The sequence below is a fragment of the Asterias rubens genome, chromosome 1 (assembly GCF_902459465.1).
Source record: "Asterias rubens chromosome 1, eAstRub1.3, whole genome shotgun sequence".
Classification (NCBI taxonomy): Eukaryota; Metazoa; Echinodermata; class Asteroidea; order Forcipulatida; family Asteriidae; genus Asterias; species Asterias rubens.
In genome coordinates this window covers 1,751,637-1,779,611 of record NC_047062.1, presented here as the reverse complement: position 1 = coordinate 1,779,611, position 27,975 = coordinate 1,751,637, and the positions used below count along the sequence as shown (strand labels likewise).

General features: G+C 38.3%; 2 protein-coding genes across 2 annotated transcripts; one reads left to right on the top strand and one right to left on the bottom strand.

Annotated features, from left to right (window-relative positions):
- Positions 1 to 893: 893 nt before the first annotated feature.
- Positions 894 to 8,927, bottom strand: LOC117301378 (nuclear nucleic acid-binding protein C1D-like). The gene is made up of 6 exons (XM_033785321.1): positions 8,714 to 8,927; positions 6,166 to 6,232; positions 4,943 to 4,998; positions 3,564 to 3,618; positions 2,645 to 2,710; positions 894 to 2,184 (listed from the first exon to the last, which is right to left on the bottom strand). The coding sequence occupies exons 1-6, from the start codon at positions 8,885 to 8,887 to the stop codon at positions 2,117 to 2,119; spliced, it is 486 nt and encodes a 161-aa protein (XP_033641212.1). The 5' UTR covers positions 8,888 to 8,927; the 3' UTR covers positions 894 to 2,116.
- Positions 8,928 to 8,939: 12 nt separating this feature from the next.
- On the top strand, positions 8,940 to 18,346 carry LOC117301371 (mucin-2-like). The gene is made up of 5 exons (XM_033785308.1): positions 8,940 to 9,097; positions 11,573 to 12,433; positions 13,509 to 13,555; positions 14,267 to 14,410; positions 18,093 to 18,346. Exons 2-5 carry the CDS (start codon positions 11,680 to 11,682, stop codon positions 18,159 to 18,161), a joined length of 1,014 nt encoding a protein of 337 aa, XP_033641199.1. The 5' UTR covers positions 8,940 to 9,097; positions 11,573 to 11,679; the 3' UTR covers positions 18,162 to 18,346.
- Positions 18,347 to 27,975: the final 9,629 nt, after the last annotated feature.

Sequence of the window (27,975 nt, the reverse complement as noted above, 5' to 3'; positions counted from 1 at the left end):
TTTTATTGTACATAATCTATATTTATACAACTTTTAAAACAAATTGAATGGTTCAAAAAACCAAAGGCATACTTCCTCTTTTAAATGTTCTTTAATCAAATCACAGTAAATATATAAATTAAAAAAACTTGTGTAATTATGCATTTCATGAGAGTTGTCGCTTTGGAATGCATGTGTGAGATATTTTATTGTAAATAGCTTTAACCGAGAACTCTCAAGTTTACTCCATAGCAGCTTCTATTTCTTGTTATGTTAGTTTGTGAAAATGCAATTTTCAGGCGCGGGTTGCTCTTTTTTTTAACTGTTGTTCCTCAAAATGTAGAAAATTGAATCCATTATAAACAGGCATGTGATTTCTCAGTATTTGTTCCTGATTTCAGAATTTTTCTCAAAACCTCGTTGAGCCTTTAGTTTTCCTGAATGAAGCAATGCAGTCACCTAAAGGAGAAAGAAATATTCCACATTGTGTCCGAACCGGTAGTTTTGTATTTCTACTAATGCAGAGTCTGTAAAACGTGAATTGTAACATCTGAGAGGTTCCCAGTCTAGAACAAGGGGGAAACCCACGCCAGCAAGTCATTTATCAGAAATTTTCACAATTACAAATCTCATATGATTATGAGAGTGAAGCGATTTGCAAGTTTTCTGAACAAGCAGACACTGTATTCAGCTGAAACTTTCACAGGTATTATACAGGATTGGTAAACATAAAAACCACCAATGTTTAATTGAAGTCTGAAAACTTACTGATTATGAAGTTCATACTGGAACCATTTTTTCTGTGAAATAATATTTCCCCCTGAAATGATATTCAAGAAAAACATCTGAAAACCCTCACATCCAAAATTACAATTTGTTTACATGCTGAAAATTGTGCATTGTTTTCAAGTTTGTTTTTCTTGTACATGGTTGATCACACGAAACATGAACACCATCTGTTACTAATATTTTGTCAGCTATACTAATCCTGTATAATACCTTATATAATCCAATGTCATGGGTTTGTCACAAATACCTGCACTCTTCATGTGTGTAACCCAGGGAAGCTTGGAATACAGATATGTAAAATAATGTCAGCTCAGTTTTTTTGCTTCTCTAAGCACCATTAATTTCGTTTCTGACAAACTGCCGAATTTTTTTTTCTGAATTAGAACATAACTTCTGATCTACCAAACATTCATACAAACTAGATGTGTTCATTCTGATATCTTCTCAAATTGGATTATTTTATTGAACATTTTGTTAAAGAAAATATAAACAATAACTGTTGGATTTTATCAAAAACGTCCGGATATGAATGTTACATGATAATGAAATGTTGAAAGGTCTCCTGCCTAGGTTTGAGTTTGATCAAAGATTGTTGTGTGTGATCAAATTAAATAAGTATACAAGAAACTTGACAGGAGTGATTTGGTTTGTTTAAAAATTAGAGTTTAATAACGTCAATTATTAAGACCTCAAATCCAATGCTTTTTCATTATTGACCCAATTTACCTGGGCCCAATTTTAGGAAGCTGTTTAGCAGAAAATACTGCTTAGTTGTCTTTACCAAGCAAAACAATTAGTGGGGCACCAGTTGCCACAACATAAACTAATGGACTTTTGTCTGGTAACCAATTACTGTTAAGCAAGATTTTTCAGTGATGAGCAAGTTTTTTGCTTACGTGCTTTTTGAAATTGGGCCCAGATGTTATTGGACTACCCCTGATAAATCTAGGATGTACCATTTTGAGAATCAAATTCCCCATGTGTTTCTGTGCTAATGCAGTTTTAATCAACACGCTCGCGCAATTAGAAAATATCTTTACAAGCAGTTTGAATAACAAAATGGCAGACCATCAGCCAACACTAGCCACCTTTTGGCCATCCTAAAATTTCAGTGCACAACATAAAGCTCCATGCTGGACACTTCTTGGTCCATGCACAACATTTGATGCCAACAACCACAGCCGATTCACCCATCAATACTAACTGGGACTTGTTCTAATGCCTTAAACACTTCATTTACACTGTCTTTACATAGATGGTCCCCATATGAAGCATCACAAGGAAGCTTGTCGAGTCCTTCGGTGTTTTTCACTGTTAAATTGAACTTCTGCAATAACAAAGAGACTTGTCACCTCTTCTTGGATGGCCCTGCCTCTGAGCTCCCTGCCAACTTCCGTTTACCTTTCTTGGGTTTTTCTGGAAAAAGTTGAAAAATCAAGACTCTCTGTCAAATGGATGTCATGGACACAAGTCAGATGTAACAAGCGCAAATTGGTACCTCAATTTTGTACATCAGATACAGTCAGGCATGGAATTTCATCTTTGAAAGGGTAAGGCCATTTTCATTTTGCAAAGGGCACAATCCATTGTAGAATCTGATAGCCTATGGGATATTTTGAAGGGGCACCAAGGCCAACACCGGGGGCATCGCAACCCACGGCCTCCGTGTAATTCCACGCCTGAACAGTTGCATAATAGCATCAGCACATAAGCCTTTTTGAGATATGGCGGACACAAGGTTTATACACAAGGTTTTGGGTAAATTTGTGTGTATACACCCAAACCAAACAGTAAACCCCTATCATGTCCGGCATACCTCAAAGGGGCTTATTGCATTTATGGGGCTATAGAAATAATGTATTTTGAATGACATTACCTTCGGTTGCATCAAATAATGCCGCATTCACAAAACGCTTAGCTGCTCCTTTGTCCAGTTTGGCAGCTGCAACAAAATGTCAGAAATACAATCAAATAAAATCTACAATTCTACATCAATCTTATCATTCATAACTACGTAGATGATATTGAATTGTCGGACAGTAAGAGGGTTGACTGTACTATGGCATTTTACTATACCTCATACATATTCATGACCGCAAGTCAACTTCTTTCTGGTCCATTCATCATCACGTGCCAGGTGCTATTTTTGCTATTGACCTAGTGCACACGCGAGTTTTCACATACATGGCAAATGCGCATGACAAGTAAAAAAGCACTTGGGCAGCTCGAGCGCTATTCTACTTGTCATGCGCATTTACGATCAAGGTACTGTCAAAGCACGTACATCGCTCTAGCGACATCCAACACATGAAAAAACTTGTAATGTGCATTTTATTTCACAGTCGTAATTTTCCCCTGCTCCAAACAACTGAACACGTTTGAAGAATAGTAAACCAAATTTAACATGGCTCATTTTGGGTGACTAGTCGATATTAGCTCCCCTCGGTATTGGAAGTTGACGAACTAGTTCACCTCGAGAACTAGTCTGTCAACTTCCAATACCTCGGAGAGCTAATATTGACAAGTCACCCTAAAACGATGTTATATTTGTACATGTTCGTGTATAATATAAAAGCCCAGTGTATTTACATGTATGTACATAACATGTACCTATGGATGTACTGTGCATATTATATCATATTGTATTGTAGGCTCTCATAGTTTGTCCATTGTTCAAGTCTGCAGTGGATATATTGAATGGTCAGACAGTAGGAGGGTTGACTGTGTATCTGATCCATGAGAGTATGATTGTGGATAGTGATTTAACACACTACGAAATGACACAGTTCACCTACCAAGTTCTTTGTCAGCAATCTCTTTCACTCTGTTCATATACTTTTGTATACGCCCCTGAAAGAAAAAAATAAGAACACATTTTTGTCAACTTGAATTTAAATACTTCTTAAATTAGAATGGGGGAAGAAATTAGGGTAAGCATTACTGCACATAAATCCTTAGCAATGTATCCAATGTATGATTGATTTCACCAGTTCACTTGGAAGAAAATGACAAAATACCTTCTTGTTTCAGAATGTTTTCTTTGAGTGTAAAACAGAAATTGTGACACCTCAACAAATATGATCAATATGAGAACAACAAGTATACTGGTTATACCTCTGTAACAAACTGTGAAGTTTGATTGGTCGAGAACCAATCACGTGCCGTGCAACATATACACATGGACCATGGCTGCACAGCACGGCGGGTAACATGAGTGATGTTAACTGGTGTACATCACCTTGATCGTTCCCAGCGTTGGTCGATTTCCAGCGCTTAGTACAAAACAGCCGCGGGTTCGAGGGAACAGTGAAGAATGGTTTCTTGTATGATCCATTGAACAACTGTATTACTGTTCGTCTCCTGTTAAACTTTGCATACTCGTCGTAATTAATGTTTGAAGATGACAACAGAACTTTAAGAATAGGAATACTCATATTACCAAGGTATAACAAAGCAATTGTTGCAGGCCACGCTGTGACTGGGGTCCATGGGTTTTGTACACCCTCGGGGGAAAATGACACCCTTGGCTTCGCCTTGGTTGCCTTTTTCCCCCTCGGGTGTACAAAACGCCATGGACCCCGTCACAGCATGCAGCATGTGTATATTGTTATACCTCTGTGCAAATTGTCAAGTTTGATTGGTCGAAACCAATCACGTGCCGTGCAACAAATACGCATGTATCATGGCTAATGATGCGCGCTACGCGTAATGCACAGCGCGCCGGGTAACATGAAAAGTGATGTACACAGGTGTACATCACCTTGATCGTTCCCCCTGTTGGTTGATTTCAAGCGCTGTGCAAAACACACGCGGGTTCGATCAACAGGTGAAGAATTGTTTCTTGTTTGAACTGTTCGTCTGCTTATTAAATCATGATTGAACTATGCATTGCTCCGTCTTAATAATGTTTGAAGATGACAACAGAACTTCAAGAAGAGTAATAACAATGTTACCAAGGTATAACAAAACAATTGTTGAACGCTGTGACTGGGGTCAATGGGTTTTGTACACCCTCGGTGGCAAATGGCACCCTCGGCTTCACCTCGGGTGCCATTTTCCCCCTCGGGTGTACAAAACGCCATCGATCCCGTCACAGCGTGCAGCAATTGTATAATGTACAATAGACAAGGAATTTTAATAGTTAATTCCATAAACTGAATATTCAGAAACTTACCAGTTCATGTTTGATGGGATGCTCTCTTGGATTGATTCCATGTGTGCAGAGATACACTAGAAGAGAGAGAACGAAAAATAGGCCAAATAAACAAACTATTCCAAGTTTTTGTTTCATCTTGATGAACCAATAGAAAGTATTCATTCCAATATAAACATCAAGACAAGAAAATTAAAAAGTACAGATGTAACTGTTGCTTTGTAAACTGGGTTGGCTTTATTAGGAAATGATCTTTGTCTTTTCAGCTTCGACAGAGACAGCATGATATGTGCCAATCTAGGGAAAATCACCCTTGTAAACCAAGAATGAGTGTTGTTTTATACTAGCAACATACACTTATGGTCTATGGCAAACCATTTAGGACCCTTTGAAAGCTGTCAAAGTTAAAATAGCACTCCACACTAATCATCATCATTCGGCATAGACTTGCGTTTGTGGCCTCCTCGTCCTCAGATTGCCATTCAGCCAGCCTTTCATTTGCGATGAAGTCTGACCACTTTGTGCCCAGCAGGGTTCGCCAAATCTTTCTGCCAAAAGCATCAAAGCGCTTTAGGTCAGCTGAAGGTGAGCGTGGAGGAGTTATACAGTACTTTGGCAATCACCAAAGACTGTACTAGCTGTAACTATGTGTCAAGGGAAACACGCAAAGATGCCAAGTATTTGCACTTCCGTAGTGCAGCCTTTCTGATCCCTATTCTTATACAGACCTCTTCGCTGTCATTGAGATTGTGAGTTATTGTTGTGCCAAGATATCAAAACTTACTGATACATTGTATAATGGCTCATCGAAAAGCGATTGTAGCATCTGTTAAAACCACACTAAGTAATTTATACTGGAGTGTTTCAAGGGCACCAAGGCAATGACCAGGGGGCATGGAGGCGATCGCCTTCTTCGCCTCTATGAAGCATCAGGCTGGCGAGAACAATTTGTAAAGTACAAGGACGCAAGTGTTACAAGCGGGACTGGAACCAACACTCTGATTGATCAGAAACACAGTAGCTTTATACAAGCAAAACGCACCCCCTTCAGAGGAAAAACAGTCAGACAATAACACTCCAAACTAAGGACATCACTTTCGCTCAAAAATATCTGGATGTTAGATCACTTGTTATCACTCAGATGGTCTCTACTCTGTGTTTAAGATCCAGGTACTGAGCTTCTTAGCATTTAGAGAGGAGTGCTACATCTATGGCTACATGGTTTGACTGAACTTTGTACTTACTCCAAAACATGGAGTTGATGGCATAGGCAGAAACAAGTTCCATTTTAGCGCGATCCAGAGCCTGCAGCTACAAGAAGAAAAGAAAAAAAATCAGTTGGATCATTATACAAGCAGCAAGGTTTCTCCCTTTACTTAAAGCCAGTGGACAATATTGGTAATTACTCAAAATAATTATTATCATAAAACCTTTCTTGATTACGAGTAATGGGGAGCTGTTGATAGTATAAAACATTGTGAGAAACGGCTCCCTCTGAAGGGACGTAGTTTTCTAGAAAGAATTAATTTTCCACGAATTTGATTTCGAGACCTCAGATTTAGAATTTGAGGTCTCGAAATCAAGCATCTGAAGCATCTGTGACCATGGTGCGACAAGGGTGTTTTTTCTTTCATTAATATCTCGCAACTTCGACGACCGATTGAGCTCAAATGTTCACAGGTTTGTTATTTTATGCATATGTTGAGATACACCAACTGTGAAGACTAGTCTGTGACAATTGCCAATAGTGTCCTATAGTTGGAATTATCAAGTTAGGGCGGAACATTATCATAATCGGTCGTGGAGGAAGCCTCCAAGCTCCATGACCATGGTCGTACCACTATAATCACAGACCTACCAAGTCTCGACTCAAGCAGCATTAGGGGTCTGTCTCACGCTCTCATGCGCCGCAACCATGCTCTCACGCATTGTGGCCAGACCGGATAAAAAATAAAAAATAACGGCAATGCATTGCCATATTGCGCACATGTGTACAAATAAACGCAATCTACAAAGTTTGCACAATCTTCAGATTGCACGCAGTTTATCAGAATCATCAACAGATTGCGCACGCTTTTGCTCTCCCAGAAGATTAAGGAGACAATCGGCAGAGCGCAAAACGCACATTGCGCACAAGTTTGTCCCGATTCGTTTAGCTAAGTCGTTCAATGCGCTCCACCAGCATAGACTCTTCAACAACAGGCAGAAGTCAAGAGCGTAAAATTTTTCTTTTTGGGGGAAATAATCTGAAATAATCGTACCTCCACATTAACCAGCAACATCTCCTGAGCACCTCATGTGACTTTGAAGTATACCAAAGAGGTTTTTGATGCGCTTTGTTCGTAACATTTTGTCCATAAATAAATTTCTGGGGAAAAAAAGTGTTTTTTGGGGGGCGGTTTTTAAACAATTTTTTTATGGGCGGCGATTCCGTTCTGCGAGAGAGAAAAAAAAAGACATTTTTTTTTAGGGCGGGGGTAGGCTTTGAAAAATCTCGCGCATAGCTCATAGCTGGCCTCTGAACTTGGAATCTCTGTCTGAATCAGCAGTAAGTGCAAAATTGTTAATCTTTCTTAATTTCAACATTTCTATGATGACAGCTTGTTTTGATCATGACATTAATTATGGGACTCTGCTGAATCTGATTGAATACCGGACACTTCAGCACCTTGCAAACTCGGCACCAGCAAACTCGGCACCTCTCAAACTCGGCACCCACAACCTCGGCACCTTGCAAACTCGGCACCCACAAACTCGGCACATGCACAACTACAAACTCGGCACCTTCAACGCTCAATCCGCCACGGTTGCAAACTCGGCACCCAGTGGAAATTGAAATAAATCCCGATCCTCGTCGTGTGTATCGACGGGTTCGACGTCTAGTAATTAATATGTATTTTTCACTGTCATAGTGAGGTCGCCCTTTTCAAAAATCTGTATCAAAATCATTATTATTTATTTTGTGTAAACTTTTCAAGACGTTTTTGAGTCGGCAATACATATAATTTCATCTATTTCTACCTCCATGGTAATTTCGATGTCCAAGTATTTTTTGGGAACATTTACAAAAAGTTTTTCAAAATTCGGAAGCGGTTATGGTCATACATAAGCTAGCATAACAAAATAACTACTAGTACTAATTATTTTAAGTAAATTCAAACCAGTTTTTATGGTGTTAAGTACACGTACTACTCTTTGGGTGGTATTTGCTGTTTAGTTTGATCATGGTAGAAATGATGGACCTAAATAGGCCGGTGCCGAGTTTGTTTGGTGCCGAGTTTGTTGGACCAAAACAGGTCGGTGCCGAGTTTGTTTGGTGCCGACATTCTTGGTGCCGAGTGGGTGCCGAAATTGCAAGGTGCCGAGTTTGCTAAGTGCCGATTTTGCTGGTGCCGAGTTTGCAAGGTGCCGAAGTGTCCGGTTACCAGGGACTTTTTGTTTTCGACGACGGATGGTTCTGCGACGGTTGTTCAGCTAAACGTTGTCGTTTTCAGCACAACGAAGATTCATCCCAAGTACTGTCGTAGAAATTGACGGACGACCGTCCTCAAAGCCGACGCATGCGCAGATGACGCCAAATGTCATCTTTACCGTCACAGAACCATCCGTCATCGAAAACGAAAAGTCCCTACCATCTGATTCCTCTGAGTCTGACTGATTTCCGACCAAATGAGTCCATGTACACGGATGTGAGTCTGCTGACTGTATGTGTATGGCCATGGAGCAATGGCCGTAGTGACTGTAAAGTGCGACTGTGACTGTGAGTCTGAAGCAAATTTTGTTTGACCCTACCTTACAATTGAGATCAGGAAGTGATGCTCTTTTCAACGGAGCCAAAACTTTCTCTACTTCAATTAACGACTTTTGAAATGTGCGTAGAGGATTTGCAATTTCTTTAGGATACTTTTCAGGGTTAAAATCAATCTTTTCGACGTCGTCCATGTCGGTTTTCTTGGGAGCTGCCATTTTGTTTTTTACGTTGATGCCTGGCACTGCACCTCTTTACTGTGGGATTTTCGCTGGAGTACCAGTGAAATGAGATCGTTCTAAAAAAAACTGAGCCCTCTTGCGAAATCGCTGGATTGAGATTTCGCCGACGTGGAACATTTTCTGTGATTGTGAAGAACAACAAACGTTCCAGTATTCGTCAGCTATAGAAGTGCTGCATTTTTATTGGTAAGATCTGTGACTTGAACAAAATTATTTTCATTGATTGTATGGTTTAGCTTTTCTGATGATTCCAATTTAGTCATTCTAGGTCGAGTTGACTCCGTAGCACCTACCCAGCTAGCTGCTCCGAAGGCAAAGCCCGCTGCCATGGCTGCGTGTTCGCCGGCGGAGTTTTTCACCGCTCCCGCTTACACACACATTATTGTGAAGTAAGACAACTCGACCTTTAGTGAAAATTGTTTGACAAGCTAGTTGTCTTCGTGGTTTTTAACACGTTGAACTTACATAAAAGTTAAACCGACTTGTAAAACATGCTGTGTTCTTTCTATTTTTAGTGTGAAACTGAAGTATTTAATTTTAACTTACAAAAAAGACAAGGAAGAAGGACTGATTTCAAATAAATAAGCAAGTCACAAGTGAAGTGGCATTGGCAAAATATTGACATATGGGATCGGATTGTCACATACACATTGTATTTTGTTTTTGCATCATGTTGTTAATGATGTCATCGTGTCTGTTTGACCCCATTTCGGAAAGCCTGCAAGGACGCCTGCAAAGCTGTTAAAATTTCCGAAGACCTTAGTTAGGCTTAGCTTATACTTATAATAGGTAGGGCTTGTGATTTCTACCTCCATGGTTAGACCCAGCTTTTTTATTAAGCCCGGTTCATACTTCCTGCGAATGCGAATTCGATATGAATGTTGTCGTCACAAATTCGCAACGAATTATTCGCAGCAGTTCAACTTTGTTCAACTCACTTGCGAAATATCGCTGCGAAAGGAGGGTTGTGACGTCAAATTTGCTTTGCATTCGCATTTGCAGGAAGTATGAACCGGACTTTAGTAAGGTGCTGTATTCCTCTAAATGAAACATTTGTTTGACATCTGCAGTTCGATTGGAACTGCAGATGTCAAATTTGTTTTTAGGGACAGTGCCCCAGCTAGTTACTGAGTGAGTTCATACATCTATAGATATGATAGCGCAAGGATGCTGGGGCGTAACTCTAAGAGGGCTTGTAAACCCAAAATGTTTACCGAACCAGAATTAATAATAGGCCCTAATTAGGAAATAGTTAAACCTGAAATTGTTGTCATTTGGAATATAAATTAGTAAGGGAAGATTTTTTTTCTAATTTTTCTTATGATGGATTTATAATTTTGTTTTGATACTTAATTGAATTGTATATTACTAAACTCATCTCAGAGTCACTATTTGAACATCATTTCTTTATTCAATCAAATGTTGAAAAACACAAGATTTTTGGACTTCATGAGTCCGTCCCTTCATGAGTTTATTGTCTGAGGGCTAAAATCACTGGTCTCAGATGTTTTTTTGCTGCCTTCTGCAGAATGTCCTTTTCATAAACACTTCACCACTAAAGCAAAAGGCCTGCAAACCTGCTGTCAATTTCTCTATTTTTTTAAGTAGTTGACTAACAATGCAAATCCATTGCCATTGTGAATGTATCAGATTTGCTTACAGACAAGGATATCACACACAAAAATGTTGTGAAGACATAAGTTTTAAAAGCTGAAACCTCTTTTAAAGGCTGAATTCGGTTTTTACTTTGCAGGCACTGAAAATGTACACTGTAGTAATTGACTGACTGTTTTTTGTTTTTTTAAAAGATGTTAAGAACCACAAATCAGGGAAAAAAGTTATAATTTTTTATTTTGAGGAATAACAACAAAACGTGGAAAACAAATGATATGGAAATGAATAAAGATCACACATATTGTAGTAAATAACTCGGGGAGAAGGGGTAAAGGGCATAAATGCATTGTGATGTGTTAAACTACATGTCATACGTAACCTTAATTCATTGCCAAAATGTCACCACAAGTGGTCTTTGGCTGATGCAAACAATGGTAAAAGGCCAAATATTTATATTGTCCCACAGACAATGGTTCCCTACCTGCAACCAATGATTGGTTTTATTGCTGTAGACTAGATAGTACATTCCTTTCTTGCCTAGAAACCGTGTGGACTTTGTTCATGTGCATAATAGGCACATAGACAGAAGTAGTAAAGCTTCATTTTTTTAAATTTTATATGCTGTCACAGCAGGCTTACTGCAGGTATACCGTAATCAGACCTTCGCTCTTGAAGGGGAAGGGGCACAGCTTCTGTTACGGGGCACCTCTATGCAGAAAACAAAGGGTTGTATTGAGCACAGGGCACCACAGCAAAACAATGGGTGCTGGGGGTTATTTCGAGGCCTGCTGTATCCTCAGAGTGAGAGAGAGAACTTAGTGTGCAGACAGGAGGGTACATCTTTCTAGAAATTTCATATTTGAACTAATGACATTTTTCTGCTTGAAACAGTTGGGAACGGTTCTACTTCCACAACACATACTTACTTCAAGCATGTCCAGTATGAGATCATGCAATGATTAAAACTCATTAAAGAGTGAGTTGAATGCAGAATCAAGAAATAATAGTCATATTATGTAAATCTGTTTATTTACTTCCTTTTAACAGAAAAAGAGAGATACTTCCAGGGTTTCTTAGCGCAAGCCAAACCTTAAAATGACTTCTCAATAACTGACGTCACGTCTAAATAGAGACTCGGAGTTCAGACAGCCAAGATGAGTTCCCAAACAAAACTGTTAGCTATAAGCGTTTGCATTCTGTCTGTTGCTGTCCTAAGTCAGTTTTGCTCTGCAGCGGCAATTCCTCCTAAAACATCTCCAACAACAACTGTCGCCTCAAATCCAACTGTAACAACTGATGATGTAACAACAGTTTCATCAGAAAAGTCAGTCACAAGTGAGGAAACAGCAACAACAGAAGAGGTGACGGGTACTGGATTAACAGCGGAACCAGCAGCTGTCACTAACAACACAACCACAGAACCAGATTCAAGTCTAACTTCAGAGACCCCTAAGTCAGAGGACCCTAATCCACAACCTGTTGAACCTCCAGTAGCATCAGCAAAACCGGCTTCTCCTACACCAACTAATGCAACAGCAACACCTGTGAGAACAACGACTCCCTTGGCAACCACAGCACCTCCAACAACAACGACTGAATTGACAACTACAACACCTTGGTTTACAACGACTCATTCACCAATTACAACTGTGGCGACAACGAAGGCAACAACTCTACAGCCAACAACACCAATACCAAAGAAGGAAACACAGAAGCCAGTCACAACGAAACACCCAGTTGTTACGCTACCACCTCCTGTGGAACTAACAACACAGCCTCCACCAGCAACAACTACTCTTGCCCAAACGACTCAAAAGCCCCAGCCAGTCAAGACCAAAAAACCACACCAAGGAGACAATGAGGAGAGTGGAGATCACCATACACATTCACCACTCACATCTAACGCTGGTGGGTACAGTTCTTTAACTTATGCTGTATGATCAGGGCATTTTTTTCTTAGTAAAGTATGGTCACCCTATGAGAAAATTGTAAATTTCTACTGGAGCATTTCAAGGGCACCAAGACTATGATCATGGGGCATGGAGGCAATTGCCTTCGTGAAGTATCAGGCCTGTAGGCCTGAAATAACATGAAGGCCAAGACCTACGTTGCCCTGGTCTTGACCTTCTTGATTTACAGCTGAAGTGCTGTGCAAAATGAAGAGACAATGCCCTTTCAAATATGAAGTTCCAGGGCTGAGAATCTCCTACTTAATAAATACAGCTGCATTTTTGTAAATTTCAGAGTTTTGTTATTATGCATTTTCTGTGCACTGCAGAAGTAGCTTTTCAGAGCTGTAAGCAAAGCTGTGGTTTCATAAGCCCGAGATATTATGTGGATTATTTTCCCATTCTGTGAAGTTTGCTTGTATTAAGCTTACTCACTTGTCATTAGTGCAGTGCCATTTTGAGGCACACAGATGATGCAGAGGGTAGGAGAGCCATTGCTCAAAGAGCTTCAATGGGAGCAGGAATCTGGAGAAGCCACTGGCTGTGCTCAATTGCAATGGAATTTAGGCCACTGTTGGTAGAGACGGTTGGTCAATTTTTGCAAATGAAATGATGAGTTTGGCCGCGCAAGTGGTACTTTCTAGGAAAACAAAATTCCAACAGTTCTGAGAAAAAATCCTGTCAGGTGGAAAAATGGAAGATGCCTGGTGTTAACCAGTTGGTCAAATTCATAAAAAAAAAAAATAAAAAAAACTACTTCTAACCCATATTTCATGCCCTGGTGAAGCAAACTACTGTAACTTGTAAGTGCAGTGCTATGCACAAGACTCAATTCACCTGCCTTAGAGTACATCAAATACAGGTACAACATTAGATAAACACAAACTCTCATCTGTGTATATTAAGTATATTACAAACACGTTCAAGTGGTGATAATTCCCAGGAAGTCAGTGTGAAGAATGCTTCAATGCTTTTAAGACCACACAATGTGTTAACAGATGTTTAACGTTTTCTTTTTCTTGTTTTCTCTCCAGAAACAAATAAGAATGACACTGACAACAGTTGGTTAGACAAGTTTACGGTGAGTATGAAAATTTAAAGTAAATCATTTTAATGGACACCATAGAAATAGAACATTTGAGTATGCTGCATACTGTACAGCTGAGCCTATTTAATTTGATATAACCTCGTATGCAATCTGACATTTTAGCTGAATAGCAAATTGCGGCTTTTCGTTTTTGAAGTTTGATGACCTACATGTATGAATATATCGGTCATAATATAGGCCTACATGTTTACATGTATTTTGCCAATACTCATTTGAAAGTATGCTGTTTCCATAGTATGGCTGTTACCTTTGTAGAAAACAAACTTGAATCCCTGAATCTGATTGGCCGACGCACAGCAACGAGACATGTGATATAAACCGTCACAACCCCTCCCATATCTCACCCTGCATATTGTACTACATGTACACTAACTTCGCACATTGCACTGGTGTAAGCTAAGTGTACACAAAATGCACAACTGATTCAACACTGTAAAATGCGCAAATCTGTATGTCAAGTTTGTCTGAAGATAAATATCACACCCACACTTGTTGAATGTGGGAAATAGACATGTCTGCCTCCCCAATCCAACTTACCCCTCGGACTCCTCGGATATGGAATGCGGAAGCGCTATATTTTTCTGATTCCACTCCCACTTTATCAGGTCCAAGCTTACAAGTGTGACGACTTGCTTCACGATCTTTTGCTTTTTGAAGTGATAATTCTCTTTGTTCATCTCACAGAATAATAGCTTGATATCGAAGCTCATGTTTCCGGTCATCCTTGGTGTGGTGGCAGCGTTCGTAATCGTGTGCTTTGCCTACGGCGTTCGAACATGCAGGAAGAACAAGAGCAGAGGGCGTAGGAAGATGATGTCAAACGGACAGGTCAGTCGGTAGGGTCAAGTGTCCAGGCCTTGAAAAAACCCATGGCATCCACATTAATTGCTGTGGTGCCCTGTGTTTTTGCAGTGGTTCCCTGTGCTTTTGCAGTGGTGCTTTGTGTAAAGGTTCCTTTACAAATTTACATTTTCTGCAAAGAGGTGCCTCTTACCAGAGGGAAATTGATGTGCCCTTTCCCCTTCAAAAGCGAAGTTGAAGGCCGGCATGTTTTGAAGCGCCACACACCACAAATACTTGATTCTCGTGTGAAGCCTATGAATACATTTTTTTTTAATAAGTGACAAAATTATATCAGTGCTCCAAAATTTGAATCTGGGAAGCAGGGACAGTAACACTTCTCAGATTGTGTTTTCCAGTAACATATATTATTCTTCCTGCGTCTGCATATCTTGGATTTTTGGCGACATCTCAAAAACCTGACCCCCTTTTGAAATAAATGTTCACGTGTTATTTTTAGTGTACTTATATATATAGGATTGAAACAATTAAACACCGTTAAATGGTTCCAAAAGCCAGAGGTATATGTTACCTTTATCATCTATTAAAGCCATTGGACACTTTCGGTAAACAGTATTGTCCTAGGCCCACGCTTCATGTATCACAACTCATATATTAAATAACAAACCTGTGAAAATTTAGGCTCAATTGGTCATCGGAGTCGGGAGAAATTAACGGGAAAACCCACCCTTGTTTCTGCACGTTTTGCTGTGTCATGACATGTGTTTAGAATAAATCCGTAATTCTCGATATCGAGAATTGATATTGTTTTAATGTTTTCTCAAAAAATAAAGCATTTCATGGAATAATATTTCAAGAGAAATCTTTCACCATTACCTTCTGTAAACCCTGTAAATTATTTGTAAATCTGTGAACTTTTCATTTTTTTTCCAAAAGTGTCCAATGGCTTTAAATGTGCATAAGTTGCAAATACATTGAGATGTGTTATGGGTTCTACCCGTCCTTTCTCTATGGTTCTACATAAGCTGTCTGATCAGGTGTATACTGTACATCGTCAATGATTTAGCAGTAGATCTATGTTTCAATATGCACACACGAGCCCATACTCCCTCATGGCCACTTAGAATGGTAGTACTGATTGATAGATAAGTACACTGCAATGGCAAGAAAGGGGGGGGTCCCTTCCTTGGGTGTCAAAAACATGTCACGCACAAGCACAGAGGATATTGTTTTCCCACCTTCTCCAGTTAACTAGGGACTATCCTGGCCTTACTGCACAGAGCCTAGAGTAGTGCATCTCGACTTGTACATACATTTCCCCTCCTTGGATGAGCACTTATTAGATAGTGTGAAGCTACATCTGTTAACACATTGTGTAGTCTTAAAAGCATTGAAGCATTCTTCACACTGACTTCCTGGGAATTATCACCACTTGAACGTGTTTGTAATATACTTAATATACACAGATGAGAGTTTGTGTTTATCTAATGTTGTACCTGTATTTGATGTACTCTAAGGCAAGTGAATTGAGTCTTGTGCATAGCACTGCACTTACAAGTTACAATAGTTTGCTTCACCAGGGCATGAAATATGGGTTAGAAAAAATACATGCAGAGAATATTAACTGCCTTTGGAAGCTATTCAGTTGTTTATAATCATCATCATAATGTTTTTACTTGACTAATATTGTGAGATTTTTTGACACAGTTTTTACATATATTTTATGTAAAAATTTCACACACAAAAAATGTTTCCTTTGTTTGAAATGGAGTTTACTATTAATATGTTAACATGGGAATATTTAGGCCAGTGTAAATTAAAAGATGTCTGACAAATGTCTTAGACCCACAGGGGTTGGAATGGGATGAGAATGTACATTTTAGCCTGTACATGGAATGACCTTTACTGTGATCTTTTTTGTTGTTGGTTGAAATAAGTCAAATCTTGCAGCTGTTTGTGGCATTTCGGTTACAAGCCAGTTGCAGGTGATTTGCTCTCTAACGGGTAAAATCAAAGTTCAATTTAAGCTATGGTTCATTTCAAAGAGCTTTATTTTTACACAACAACCTCAGGAAAAAGGTTTAAAAATGTATTTATCATAAATTCTCTTAAAGGGAAGGTACACGTTTGGTAATTGTCAAAGACCAGTGTTCTCACTTGGTATATTCCATCATAAGCATAAAATAACAAGCCTGTGAAAATTTGGGCTCAATTGGTCATCGAAGTTGCGAGAAAATGATGAAAGAAACAACATGCTTGTTGAAAGAATTTGTGTGCAAGTTCGTGCTAGGAATAATTTAGTGAGAAATTACCTCTTTCTCAAAATCTATGTAACGGTTACTTCAGAGGGAATCAACAGCTCTCCAATGCTTGTTACCAAGTCAGTTTTTAAGTTAATGTTTTTTTTTTGAGTAATTACCAAACGAATACAGATTCTACAAGTGTTACTGTTATATAGCTACTTTTGTGCAGGATTGCGCATCTACCTTCATTGAAGTATGAGGGCTGCTTTGGCAGCAACCTTATCAACAGTTGTAGTCAAAGCTGTAGCCAGTTTTTCTAAGCCTTTATTTATCTCCATCACAAACAACTTCAAATCATTGATTTCAGACATCATTCCAATCCTTAGCTCTTCTAGAAAAAAAGTGTGGTCAGCTGAAACGTTCACAGGTGACTTCTTGATTGATTGTTTTGCCTAAAAATCAGCATTATACAATTTATGTTCAAAAAACAAAACTAATTGATGAACGTGTGAACTGTGAACTGTTGGAAACAACATCTGTTAAACAATCCTGATCAACATAACAGGCTGCGCAGAATCAAACAAATATTTGCACAACTGTAACCTTAGATTATTGATCGTTTTGGGAGAAATATACTTCAGAGTTTTAATACAAATACAGGCTTGGTGCAGTGAAGTGTGGTCAAACTCAGTAATCAATGTGTTGCAATATTGTCCTGTTAGAATGGCATTGTGTGTACGTGTGTATTGTCATGATTGTTCACTGAGCAGACAGAAGGATTCCTATATTTATTTTTTTAGTTTCAAAATTTTCAGTTTAAAATACAGGTTTGAGGTTGAACTTTGTAATCAATGTGTGTGAATGTTGACCCAGCACTCCGTTAGTATGCTAGTGTACAGGTGTATTGTGCACTGACCAGAATGGAGAAAGGTTTTCAATTTTTGTATTTTGTTTTTCTTCTTTGTATTTTGTAATGACTTCTTTGGATTGATGTTGCCTTTTGCTTTTTGATACTGTGCAAAAGTAAATGAACCTTGAACCTTGATACTAAAGCTACATCTTTAAAGTGGTGACACTAAAAAAGATTCAGTTTATAATGCCACTCATCGAGTAAACCACCTGGTTAGTGTGCAAAAGTCTGGTAGAATTAGGTCTTCACGCACAGTCATCTGAAGTTCCGATGCAAATTTTATAGCAATGCAGCGAGATTCACTTCAAATAACTATTTTTGCTCTCAAGTGATCTTGTATAAATGATGTCATCCTTTTAAAACATGGGATTTGGAATTCAATATGTTCATATCATGAAGAATTGAAAGAAAAAAAAAGTTAATGGCCTGATGTTTCATCCCTAGCTGAGACTTTCTCGAAGGCTAAATAACATTAAAACAAACAATTATAAAAAAGAAGAATTATAATAAACAACATGAAATGAAATGACATTTGATTCTGATCTTTCCGTTCCAGGACCATGACATGAGCAGCAACTTTGACAGGGTGCAGCTACTGGCCGATAGTTCAGAAGACGAGTTCTAACATTCAGCCACTCATCAAACTCTCCTATGCAGTCAACCAACCTCAACCTAAGCCTTACTGATTCCTGTTCATTTTCAGAACATCAGGATTTGATCTTTGTCGACTCGTAGAAAAGGAAGAAGGTATGTTTTTTTGTTAACTCTGGTTACCCAGGAATCCAGGCCTGTATGCTTCGTTTCTGAAGGGGCAAGGGCACCAAGGCATTTTCTCCTTGGTAAAGAGCACCCACCCTATATGAGGAAATTGTATAATTCTACTGTAACATTTCAAGGGCACCAAGGCAATGACTATGGGGCACGGAAGCAACTGCCTTCTTTGCCTCCGTGAATAATCAGTCCTGGGAATCTGTCTTGTCTTCGAGTTTGTTGTACTTGCCTGTAATTTGATATGAACCTTCCAGAGCGATTGTGTTTTCCAGCATAGGGTCAAACCCTATAACTTATTAGAGACAACAGCTTTGAGTTATGCGACTGAATTCTAATGATTCAACGCATTCCTGAAAAGAAAACATCCCCAGGGAGTTGGGGTTTTAATTAAGGTTGAGTTAGTTTCAGTTACAAAGATAATGTTTTTTTCCGAGATCGGAGGTAATGTAATGAACCAAGCCCTGATACATGTAGTTTGGAAGGAGAAGGTTTGCTATTCATGGTGTATTAGGCAAAGGAAGCCTTAAGCCACGTTATACAGACTGAGAACTGCTTAGCACAAACAATTTTGCCAGCAAAAACAAATTTGCAGCCAAAGAATCATATTGTACTGAGTGACTTCCCCACCCCTTCAAATAAATGTTTTTTTTTGAAAAATATGTTAGCGTAGAAATATTTGTTGCTTATTACCTTTTGGTCTTCTGTACTAGACCCAATTTTATAGAGCTGCTTAACCAGAAAAAAAGTGCTGAATTATATCCTGCTAAGCACAACTGAGCAGGGTACCAGTCACAGATGGTACATTTGAAGTTATATTTTGGCAGGTAACTCATTCTGGCAAGCATAATTTTGTTGCTCCTAGCTACTTTTTTGTGCTTCATCAGCTCTTTCAAATTGGGCCTTGATCCTGATTGTTAAGCTCTACTAAAAATAAAGTAGAAATGGTGCTGAACAAAATTTTCTGCTATAAATACAAAATAAACATGGAACCAGTCACAAATCCAACATTATTACTTGTTTTTTGGTGGGCTGGTAGCTTGTTTCTGCTAGGCATGATTTTTTTCTGTGCTAAGCAGTTTTTCTGTGCATGTTTCTTTAGACACTCTCTTACAGTCTTAGCAGAAGTTACTAAGTTAGACAATTATTTTATAGCACTCTGCAGCAAAGCTTACTAAATTATAGTTGAAAAGATGTTTACTTCGTCTAACAGGTACACAATGTGTCTGAGTTAAGAAACACACTCAGCAGAGTTTTGAATTGTAAGTAAATAAATATCTGATTATATTGTGTCCACAAACTGTTAAAAAAAAGTTAGTATGTAAATGTAAATTCGCAAAAGCCCAAAAGCCCAAAAGCTTGTCATAATGACGCAAAGATAAACATGATAAAAAGCTTGGAGAAACATCTACTATTGAGCTGAAAACAGTGACTGCAGATCTGTCATGTTATACTGCCCTCTTGTGAGCCTCCAACATCAGTGATGAGGGTTTTATTTTCTTGTTACTGTGACCTTTATAGCTCCATGCTGTGACAACTGTCATATTGACAGATTACCACAGTACTGTAGAGAAAAAAAATGATTTTGATTAAGTGAAGCCTGGTGGATTTTGAATGTTGCACATTGGAATCATAAGCAGGTGTTTTACCCTTTTTGTATATTACGTCCAGTTTGACAAACTATGTGAATAGACTGTGGGTGGCTGGTTTGACCCTTCTGTAGCATCAGATGTCTGGTCCAGCGAATTATATCTATTTTTTATTACAACTTGGTGAAACTAAACACAATTCAAATTTTTATTCCTGTTTTGTCTTTTTGAACAGTCGAAATACGAAAAAGGCTGCAGTTTTGTACTTAATTTTTGTATTATTGCAATGGCTCTGTACTTAATGTCTTATTATAAATGAGTGTTAACGGTCACATTTATTGCATTGCTTAAAATATTTTCACTGTTAGTGGTGCGTTCACTGTCCTTGATGTTAATTTATCTTAATTAGTAACATTTGAAGCTTTGCATGGTATAGGAAGTTATAACTGAGAAGGTTTTATGATTTAGAAAGTATTTGCATCTAAGTTGAATCAGAATGAGATAAAGCAGAGTCTTGCCATTTTAAAGGCAGTGGAGACAATTGGTAATTACTCAAAATAATTATTAGCATAAAACCTTTCATGATAACGAGTAATGGGGAGCTGTTGATAGTATACAAATTGTGAGAAACAGCTCCCTCTGAAGTGGAGTAGTTTTCGAGAAAGAAGTAATTTTCCACGAATTTGATTTCGAGACCTCAGATTTAGAACTTGAGGTCTCGAAATCAAGCATCTGAAAGCACACAACTCTGTGTGACAAGGGTGTTTTTTCTTTCATTATTATCTCACAACTTTGACGACCAATTGAGCTCAAATTTTCACAGGTTTGATATTTTGGGCATATGCTGACACACAGCAAGTGGGAAGACTGGTCTATGACAATTACCAATAGTGTTCAGTGTCTTTAAACAGGAAGGCACTAAATAATAATAACCCCTTCAGCCTTTCGGACAATCTTGGGTGCACTCAAAAGAAATTGTTTCTTGGTTTCTGTAAGCATCAACAGAAGCTATCTAGCACCCTCTTTACTAGCGTAAGTGCACTCAAGAGCTTTTGAGGTACTCTAGGTTCCCATAGATTTTAACGGGAGTTATCTAGCGCCCTCTATATGGAAGATTCTCCTCTTTGCGCGAGTACACTCTAGAACTTTTCAGGTACTCACAAACTTTCTGGGTACTTGCAGTTTCCCGTTAAGGTTTAATAATAAACAGTATCTATCTAGCACCCTCTATATGGAATACACTCCTACTAGCATGGGGGCATTGAGCGTGTCGGAACCGATACAAGGGTTAGCTGGTTAGTGTTTTGTGCCTTCCTTTGGAGCAGTGTTCTCCACTTGTCTTGAAGAGCACAAAGACAAAGCAGAGGACACTGTTCAAATAGTTGAGCCACTTTAAGTCTCAACCCTGGCTCTTCTCAGAACCAAAACTTCTCCCCAAAGAGTTTCAATTCACAAGGTCGTTAACCTTAAACCAATGTGTACTCAGTTCATAAAACTTCATTGTGTCTATAAAACATAATTGGTTTTTTCGAACAAAATATGCAACCCAAGTATTCATAGTAGTTTCCCAAATCGGAGTGTTTAAAATAATTAGTAAAAAACATTTGATAATTCATAAATACTTTGTATGTCTATCCCTTTAAAGGTGTTTTTAAAATTGAGATAAAATGCTGGGTCACAAATAAAATTTGGATTTTGTATTTAAACATTTTTCTTGGGTTTGGCAAAAAGGCTTTTAAGACCCTGCAATAATGCCTTGTACCGTGTAGCTTGCCTGTTGTGTTATTTGAGCTTCTCAATATTGACACAATGTTGTACTTGGCATTATTATTCTCAGATTAACCAAGACAAGAAGAAACAAAAACACTTACCTAGGCATGGAATATCTCCTGCAGAACGCATTGATTTTCTTTCTTGTTTTATCGTAGTTCAGAGAAACTGTAGAAGAACCTTTGTGTTTTGTGCATGAGGATGAGGAGGCAAGAATTTTCTATTCAATCGAATATATTATTATTATTTTTTCAATATTGATTGTAGTGCCATTTCTGGAAGCACAACAAAAAAGTACTTAATTCAATCTGTAATTTTTGAAACAATTTAACTTATTATTTAGCAGAAAATGAAAATGTGCTCATAAAAACTTAATTATTTTAATATATATATATTTAATATATTTTAATATATATAAGTAACTCCTACTACCCACACACTGGCAAATTTCATGGCACTGTTTACAGGCCTGTATGCTTCGTTTTTAAAAGCACAAGGGCACCAAGGCAATTTCTCCTTGGTAAAGGACACCTTACATGCCTTGAGGAGATCATAAAATTCTACGGTCATTTCAAGGGCAATTACCAGGGGGCACAGAGGCAATGGCCTTTGTTGCCTCCGTGAAATATCAGGCCTATGTTTATCACAGAATTCTGTTCCTCATCAAACTGTAACTCATGTTACCCTTTGGGCTGTTAGGACAGAATTCCTTGGCCCGTGATCACAGCAACTTGGGGTCTCCCTATAGACAAACGCTATTGGCTTGAATGAAACCACCGCACAGTGATTTTTCAATTAGTTTGCTTTGTCCAACCAGGGGCCAATTTCATGGAGCTGCTTAAGCAAAAAATCTGCTTAAGCACGAAATTATCATGCTTATTTTACACATGTTACTGGCCAAAAACATGCCATATACATTGCTTGTGAGTGGTATTTAGCTGTTGTTTACTTAGCATAACAATTGAAAGGAGTCTTGGCCGTTAATCTGATTTTACTAAGCAAGGATTTTTTTCGCTTAAGAGTCCCTGCCTGTAAGAATGTACCAAATTAGGGGGGGGGGGGGGTGATTCATGGGTTCGCAGATCTTCTTCCAAAAAATTAGAGTGATACATCATCATACCAAACGAATAAATCCAAAATTTTAGTTTGCTGACGCTTTCGGTTTTGGAGTTACCAGTTATCAAAGTTTGGGCCAAAAAGCCCTCAAGAAACGAATAGTACATTCCCCGTAAACACAAAAACGTGCGCCACGGTCATCCCAGAAAAAGTAAAACATTTTTTGAAACCTCCAGTTGGGCTTATAACAAAAGTAAAAAAAATTGGGATCTCGTTGGCGCGTCATGTTACGCGCACCTGAACCTTTGACGAACAGTGCCCTCGTGCCATTTTCAACGCCTCATAACTCAACGCGCCTATTGGATCCCATGAATTGAACAAGTTCAAATGAAAGAGCTTGCATCCCTAAAACAAATTTAAGTGCAAAGTGAGTGGGATCTCGTTGGCGCAGAGAGATAATAGAGGTCAAAGTTCAAATGTTACCAATATATTGCATTTTCGCACCTCCGTAACTTCGCGCCAACAAAAAAAAATTTTTTTTATGGCAACTGGGTATTGGAACAGTTTTCATCTAATGACAAATGAAAAAAGAATCTTGGGATCTCTGCAACTTGCATGTCAAAAGATTTTTTGAAAATTTTCTAAAGTATTGTCATTCCACACATTTTGGCCTAAATTGGCACAACATTCACTTTTTTCATCACTGTAAGTATCTGTGCCAACAAGATCCCATCAATGTTTTCTTGTATTTGGTTACGTTGAGTGTTCCTAAACAGATTTCAATTGAAAAATAATTGGGATCATGTTGGCCCACCAATATAACAAAGGTCATATGAAACTACACTACTGCCTATTTCGGGCGATAATGCGTCGTCTAGAAATCCACGCGCCAATATGATCCCATTAAGTTGTCTGCGTTTTATGATTATATAGATACTCAGCAACACATAAAAAGCAAAAACCAAATGGGATTTGAGTGGCGCTAACAAATATTACATGAAACATGTAACATGATGGCCAACGAGATCCCAATTTTTTTTTTTTCCTTTTGTTATGAGCCCAACTGGAGGTTTCAAAAAATGTTTCACTTTTGTTGGGATGACCGTGGCGCACATTTTTGTGTTTACAGGGAATGTACTATTCGTTTCTCGAGGGCTTTTAGGCCGAAACTTTGATAACTGGTAACTCCAAAACCAAAAGCGTCAGCAACCTAAAATTTTGGATTTATTCGTTTGGTATGATGATGTATCACTCTAATTTTTTAGAAGAAGATCTGAGAACCCATGAATCACCACTTGGTACACTCTTACAGGCAGGGACTCTTAAGCAAAATTTTGTGATTAAGCAGCTCTATGAAATTGGGCCCATGTCTTGTAGTTGCAGGACGTGTTCAGTATTAGCAAAATCCAGGTTACGATTTTAGCAGTAGAGATTTTCTAAAGAATGTATCTTTTTTATGAGACACTGACTTACATTGGTGAAATGTCATTGATTTTTTTGATTTTTTTAGTTTGGGGGCTGGGAGATATATTTTGGATTTAAACAAGGCACAAAGGATGTGACGCTACTTTTTTTTACTATAATTTATTAATTTTCTTCACTTAGTTTTTAATCCACAATATATAATTTTTTTCGCAAGACAGGTGGTTGTATGAAAACCCCTTAAGAGATGTTCGGTAGAAAAATCAATTTTGAGAGGAAAAACAATTTTTTGCCACGTGTGACAAGGCCCTAATGCCAAAGGGGGCAATACGTACATATACTAGCCACTGTATACATAGTTAATGGCTTGGAATCTCCAACCAACAACAGTGTGATGAATCCATGTCATTAAGCCTTGTTCATACTTCTTGCGAATGCAAAGTGAATTTTTGTGACGCAACAATCGTTTGAATATGCACAAGACTTGCACAGTCTATATTGTGTAGCTGTTGCCTAGCCCATAAGCCTTTTTGAGGTATGGCGGACACAATGCTACAAAACTGTAAAGTTGTGGTAAATTTGTGCGTATTGACCATAGAAATATGTTATTCAGTGAAGTGCGCATTTAAAGCGACGCGGCGTTTACACGTAAACCTAATGACCACCAACATGGTGAGTGTGGCATCAGTCGCGGCCTGTGACGCGCGCGTATCACGTCCGCCCATACCTCAAAAAGGCTCATACATGTATAGCAGTATGCTTCAAGCCATAGCAGCAAGAGAAGCTGTCCATTCAAAGCTGTCAATTCAAACGTGACTTAACCATCTCAACTTTGTACTACAAAGTCATGTAAACAAACTTTTATTTTGTTGTTTTGTGAGGCAGTAGTTTTCATTATATATATTAAGGAGTTAAAATGACTTCAAATGACTTAAAGTATTTGTACAGTGTATTCGTAAGTGACATGAGAAAGTTTGAGGGCTTACAGTTTTGGCATCAGGTCTTCCTAAAATGTGATAATTCAGGCTGTTTATATGTATGTACTTAAATTAAAGTTACTGTTAAGAACAATTTATAAATTATATGGAGAATGTTGCTGATGAGTTACTGGATATAGCTTTTTTGTGTAAAGGTCAGTGGAATGAGGCTTTGTTTTATAAGAGGAACGATGTTGTTGTGTTTCTTTTTGTATAAGTCGGCAATAATCCCTAATACTTAAAGCAAAAAAAGGGTTAGGTTTTATTAAATCAAATTTGTTAACAATCAGAGTAGGCCTACATCATATGTCGGTCTCTGCAAAACCGAGGTCAGTTTCTAAGGCTAAAGTTGGAGGGGACACTAGATGGCAGCAAGCGTATATAGACACAATCTCATGACGCTATTATATTAAGCAGGACAAAATGCTTAGCAAATTTCATTGCTCAGCAAGAAATATTTTTGCTAATAGGCTTTATTTAAATTGGGCAAAACATTAAAAATTTTCTCTTATAGAGTAGCCCTTACAGTGTCCTTCGGACAAACAACTGTAGAAAGTTGGGCCCCTCAGTAATTCTAGAAAATGTGTGCACGCTAAGAACTGTGTTAAAGACACTGGACACTGTTGGTAGTAGTAATTACCACCTTCTGTAACGTTCCTGGTCAAGGAAAAACATACTGAGTATGTCTGTTGCCACCTTCTGTAACGTTCCTGGTCAAGGAAAAACATACTGAGTATGTCTGTTGCCACCTTCTGTAATGTTCCTGGTCAAGGAAAAACATACTGAGTATGTCTGTTGCCACCTTCTGTAACGTTCCTGGTCAAGGAAAAACATACTGAGTATGTCTGTTGCCACCTTCTGTAACGTTCCTGGTCAAGGAAAAACATACTGAGTATGTCTGTTGCCACCTTCTGTAACGTTCCTGGTCAAGGAAAAACATACTGAGTATGTCTGTTGCCACCTTTTGTAACGTTCCTAAGGAAAAACATACTGAGTATGTCTGTTGCCACCTTGTGTTTAAACATGTCCCATTTTATGATGCTGCTAGTGTGTGGGCTAACAAGGTCTGCAATCTCTCAAACATGTCGGAAGAAAAGGAAGGACAATTTGTATTCATGTACTAAACCAAAACTTTGCCATCCGTTAAACACACTAATTCAATTAGAATTCAGAGAAATTTCTGCTGCTGAAAGTTTGATAATTTGTTCTTGTGCCTCAAGCAGAACCCTGAGCTTATTGAAATTATTTTGTTTGGCCCAATTGTGGAAAATCTAGCCTTGTAAACAACTCACAGAAACTAAGAGCCATGAGTTGGGGGAAAGTGTTGAGATAGGTCTGTAAGAGTCAGGGTATACTTTTGGTAATTGTCGAAAACCAGTATCCTCACTCGCGTATGCTTTAAAAACAACAAACATTTGGCTTCAGTTGGTCATAAGAGTTGCATGAAAATAATGAAAGAAAAAACACCCTTGTTGTATAGAAATCTGTGCTTTCAGATGCCAAAGAAAGGCTTCATGCCTGAAGCCTTTATGTTGTTCTCAGCTTCCATTTTTGTGTTTGAATTAAACCTCTTTCTCTGAAATACATTACTTCAAAGGTTGTCATTCAAAGGTTAACATTTATTTACAATATCACCAGCTCTCCATCCAGTACTCCTTATCAAGTAGGTTTTATGGTCATTAAAGTTTAAAGTAGTTATAGCAAAAGTATCACTGCCTTTAAAGTCACTGGACACTATTATTAATTACTCAAAATAATTATTAGCATAAAACCTTACTTGGTAAGGAGTAATGGAGAGCTGTTGAATGATAGTATAAAGCATTGTGAGAAACAGCTCCCTCTGAAGTAACGTAGTTTTTGAGAAAGAAGGAGTTTCTCACTAAAATATTTGAATTTGATTTTGAGACCTCAGAATTAAAATCAAGCATCTGAAAGCACATAATTTGTGCAACATGGGCGTTTTTTATTCCATTATTCTCTCACAACTTCGACGACCAATTGAGCTCAAATTTTCACAGGTCTGTTATTTTATGCATATGTTGAGATACACCAAGTGAGAAGACTGTTCTTTAACAATTACCAAAGATGTCCAGCGTCTTTAAGGTTAAAGGTACAACACCATCAAATGGACACAATATTGGACTTCATGGTTTGTTTGTGGGGTTCTGAAGGCTCGTCTCATTTACTGCCAGTTTCCCCTGTAAGAAAACACTGACATGTTCCTTTTATATTTGGTCTTCCTTGATTTTGAGTTCCGTCTGTACGTCAAATTTAACATTTTTTTAAGAGTTGTAGAGTAAGGTTTTTGTGGAACTTGGGGACTAAGTTGCAGTAAATCTTGCAGACAAAAGCCCAGTGAAAGATAGTGTCATAGATTGGTTTGTGTCAATGATTGCTGATTTTTAGGCAAACTACAAAGAAAGATACAATAAAACTCACATGTGAACTGAATACAGTCTCCCCTTTACCATACGGAGAAAGCAGCAAACATCTGTAACAGTGTTTCCACAAGCACTTTGATTAAATCCATACATGTTCAGAGCTGCCAACTCGCCCTGATTCTGCAGAAGGTTCCCTGAAAATAACACTATCTTTCCACGTTCTGATGAACACATTTGAAAAACGCCCTGATAATGGAAACTGTTTCCCTGTTGTGTTAAATACACTGACACTATCTGACTATTGCTAATTGTCAAAGACTTCTTCTCACTTAGTGTATCTCAATATATGTAAATAACAAACCTGTGAAAATTTGAGCTCAATCGGTCATCGAAGGTATTAATAAAAGGAAAAAACACCCGTCCCTTGTCGCACCATGGTCACACAAAGTTGTGTGCTTTCAGATGCTTGATTTCAA

What these genes read in the sequence shown, in the direction of transcription:
- LOC117301378 (XM_033785321.1), bottom strand. Translation starts at nt 8,887, where the DNA reads ATGGCAGCTCCCAAGAAAACCGACATGGACGACGTCGAAAAGATTGAT. An exon ending in CATCAACTCCATGTTTTGGA is followed by an intron (nt 4,999 to 6,165) that starts GTAAGTACAAAG and finishes TCTCTCTTCTAG; the next exon opens with TGTATCTCTGCACACATGGA. An exon ending in ATCCCATCAAACATGAACTG is followed by an intron (nt 3,619 to 4,942) that starts GTAAGTTTCTGA and finishes TTTTTCTTTCAG; the next exon opens with GGGCGTATACAAAAGTATAT.
- LOC117301371 (XM_033785308.1), top strand. Translation starts at nt 11,680, where the DNA reads ATGAGTTCCCAAACAAAACTGTTAGCTATAAGCGTTTGCATTCTGTCT. An exon ending in ACCACTCACATCTAACGCTG is followed by an intron (nt 12,434 to 13,508) that starts GTGGGTACAGTT and finishes TTTTCTCTCCAG; the next exon opens with AAACAAATAAGAATGACACT. An exon ending in AGATGATGTCAAACGGACAG is followed by an intron (nt 14,411 to 18,092) that starts GTCAGTCGGTAG and finishes TTTCCGTTCCAG; the next exon opens with GACCATGACATGAGCAGCAA.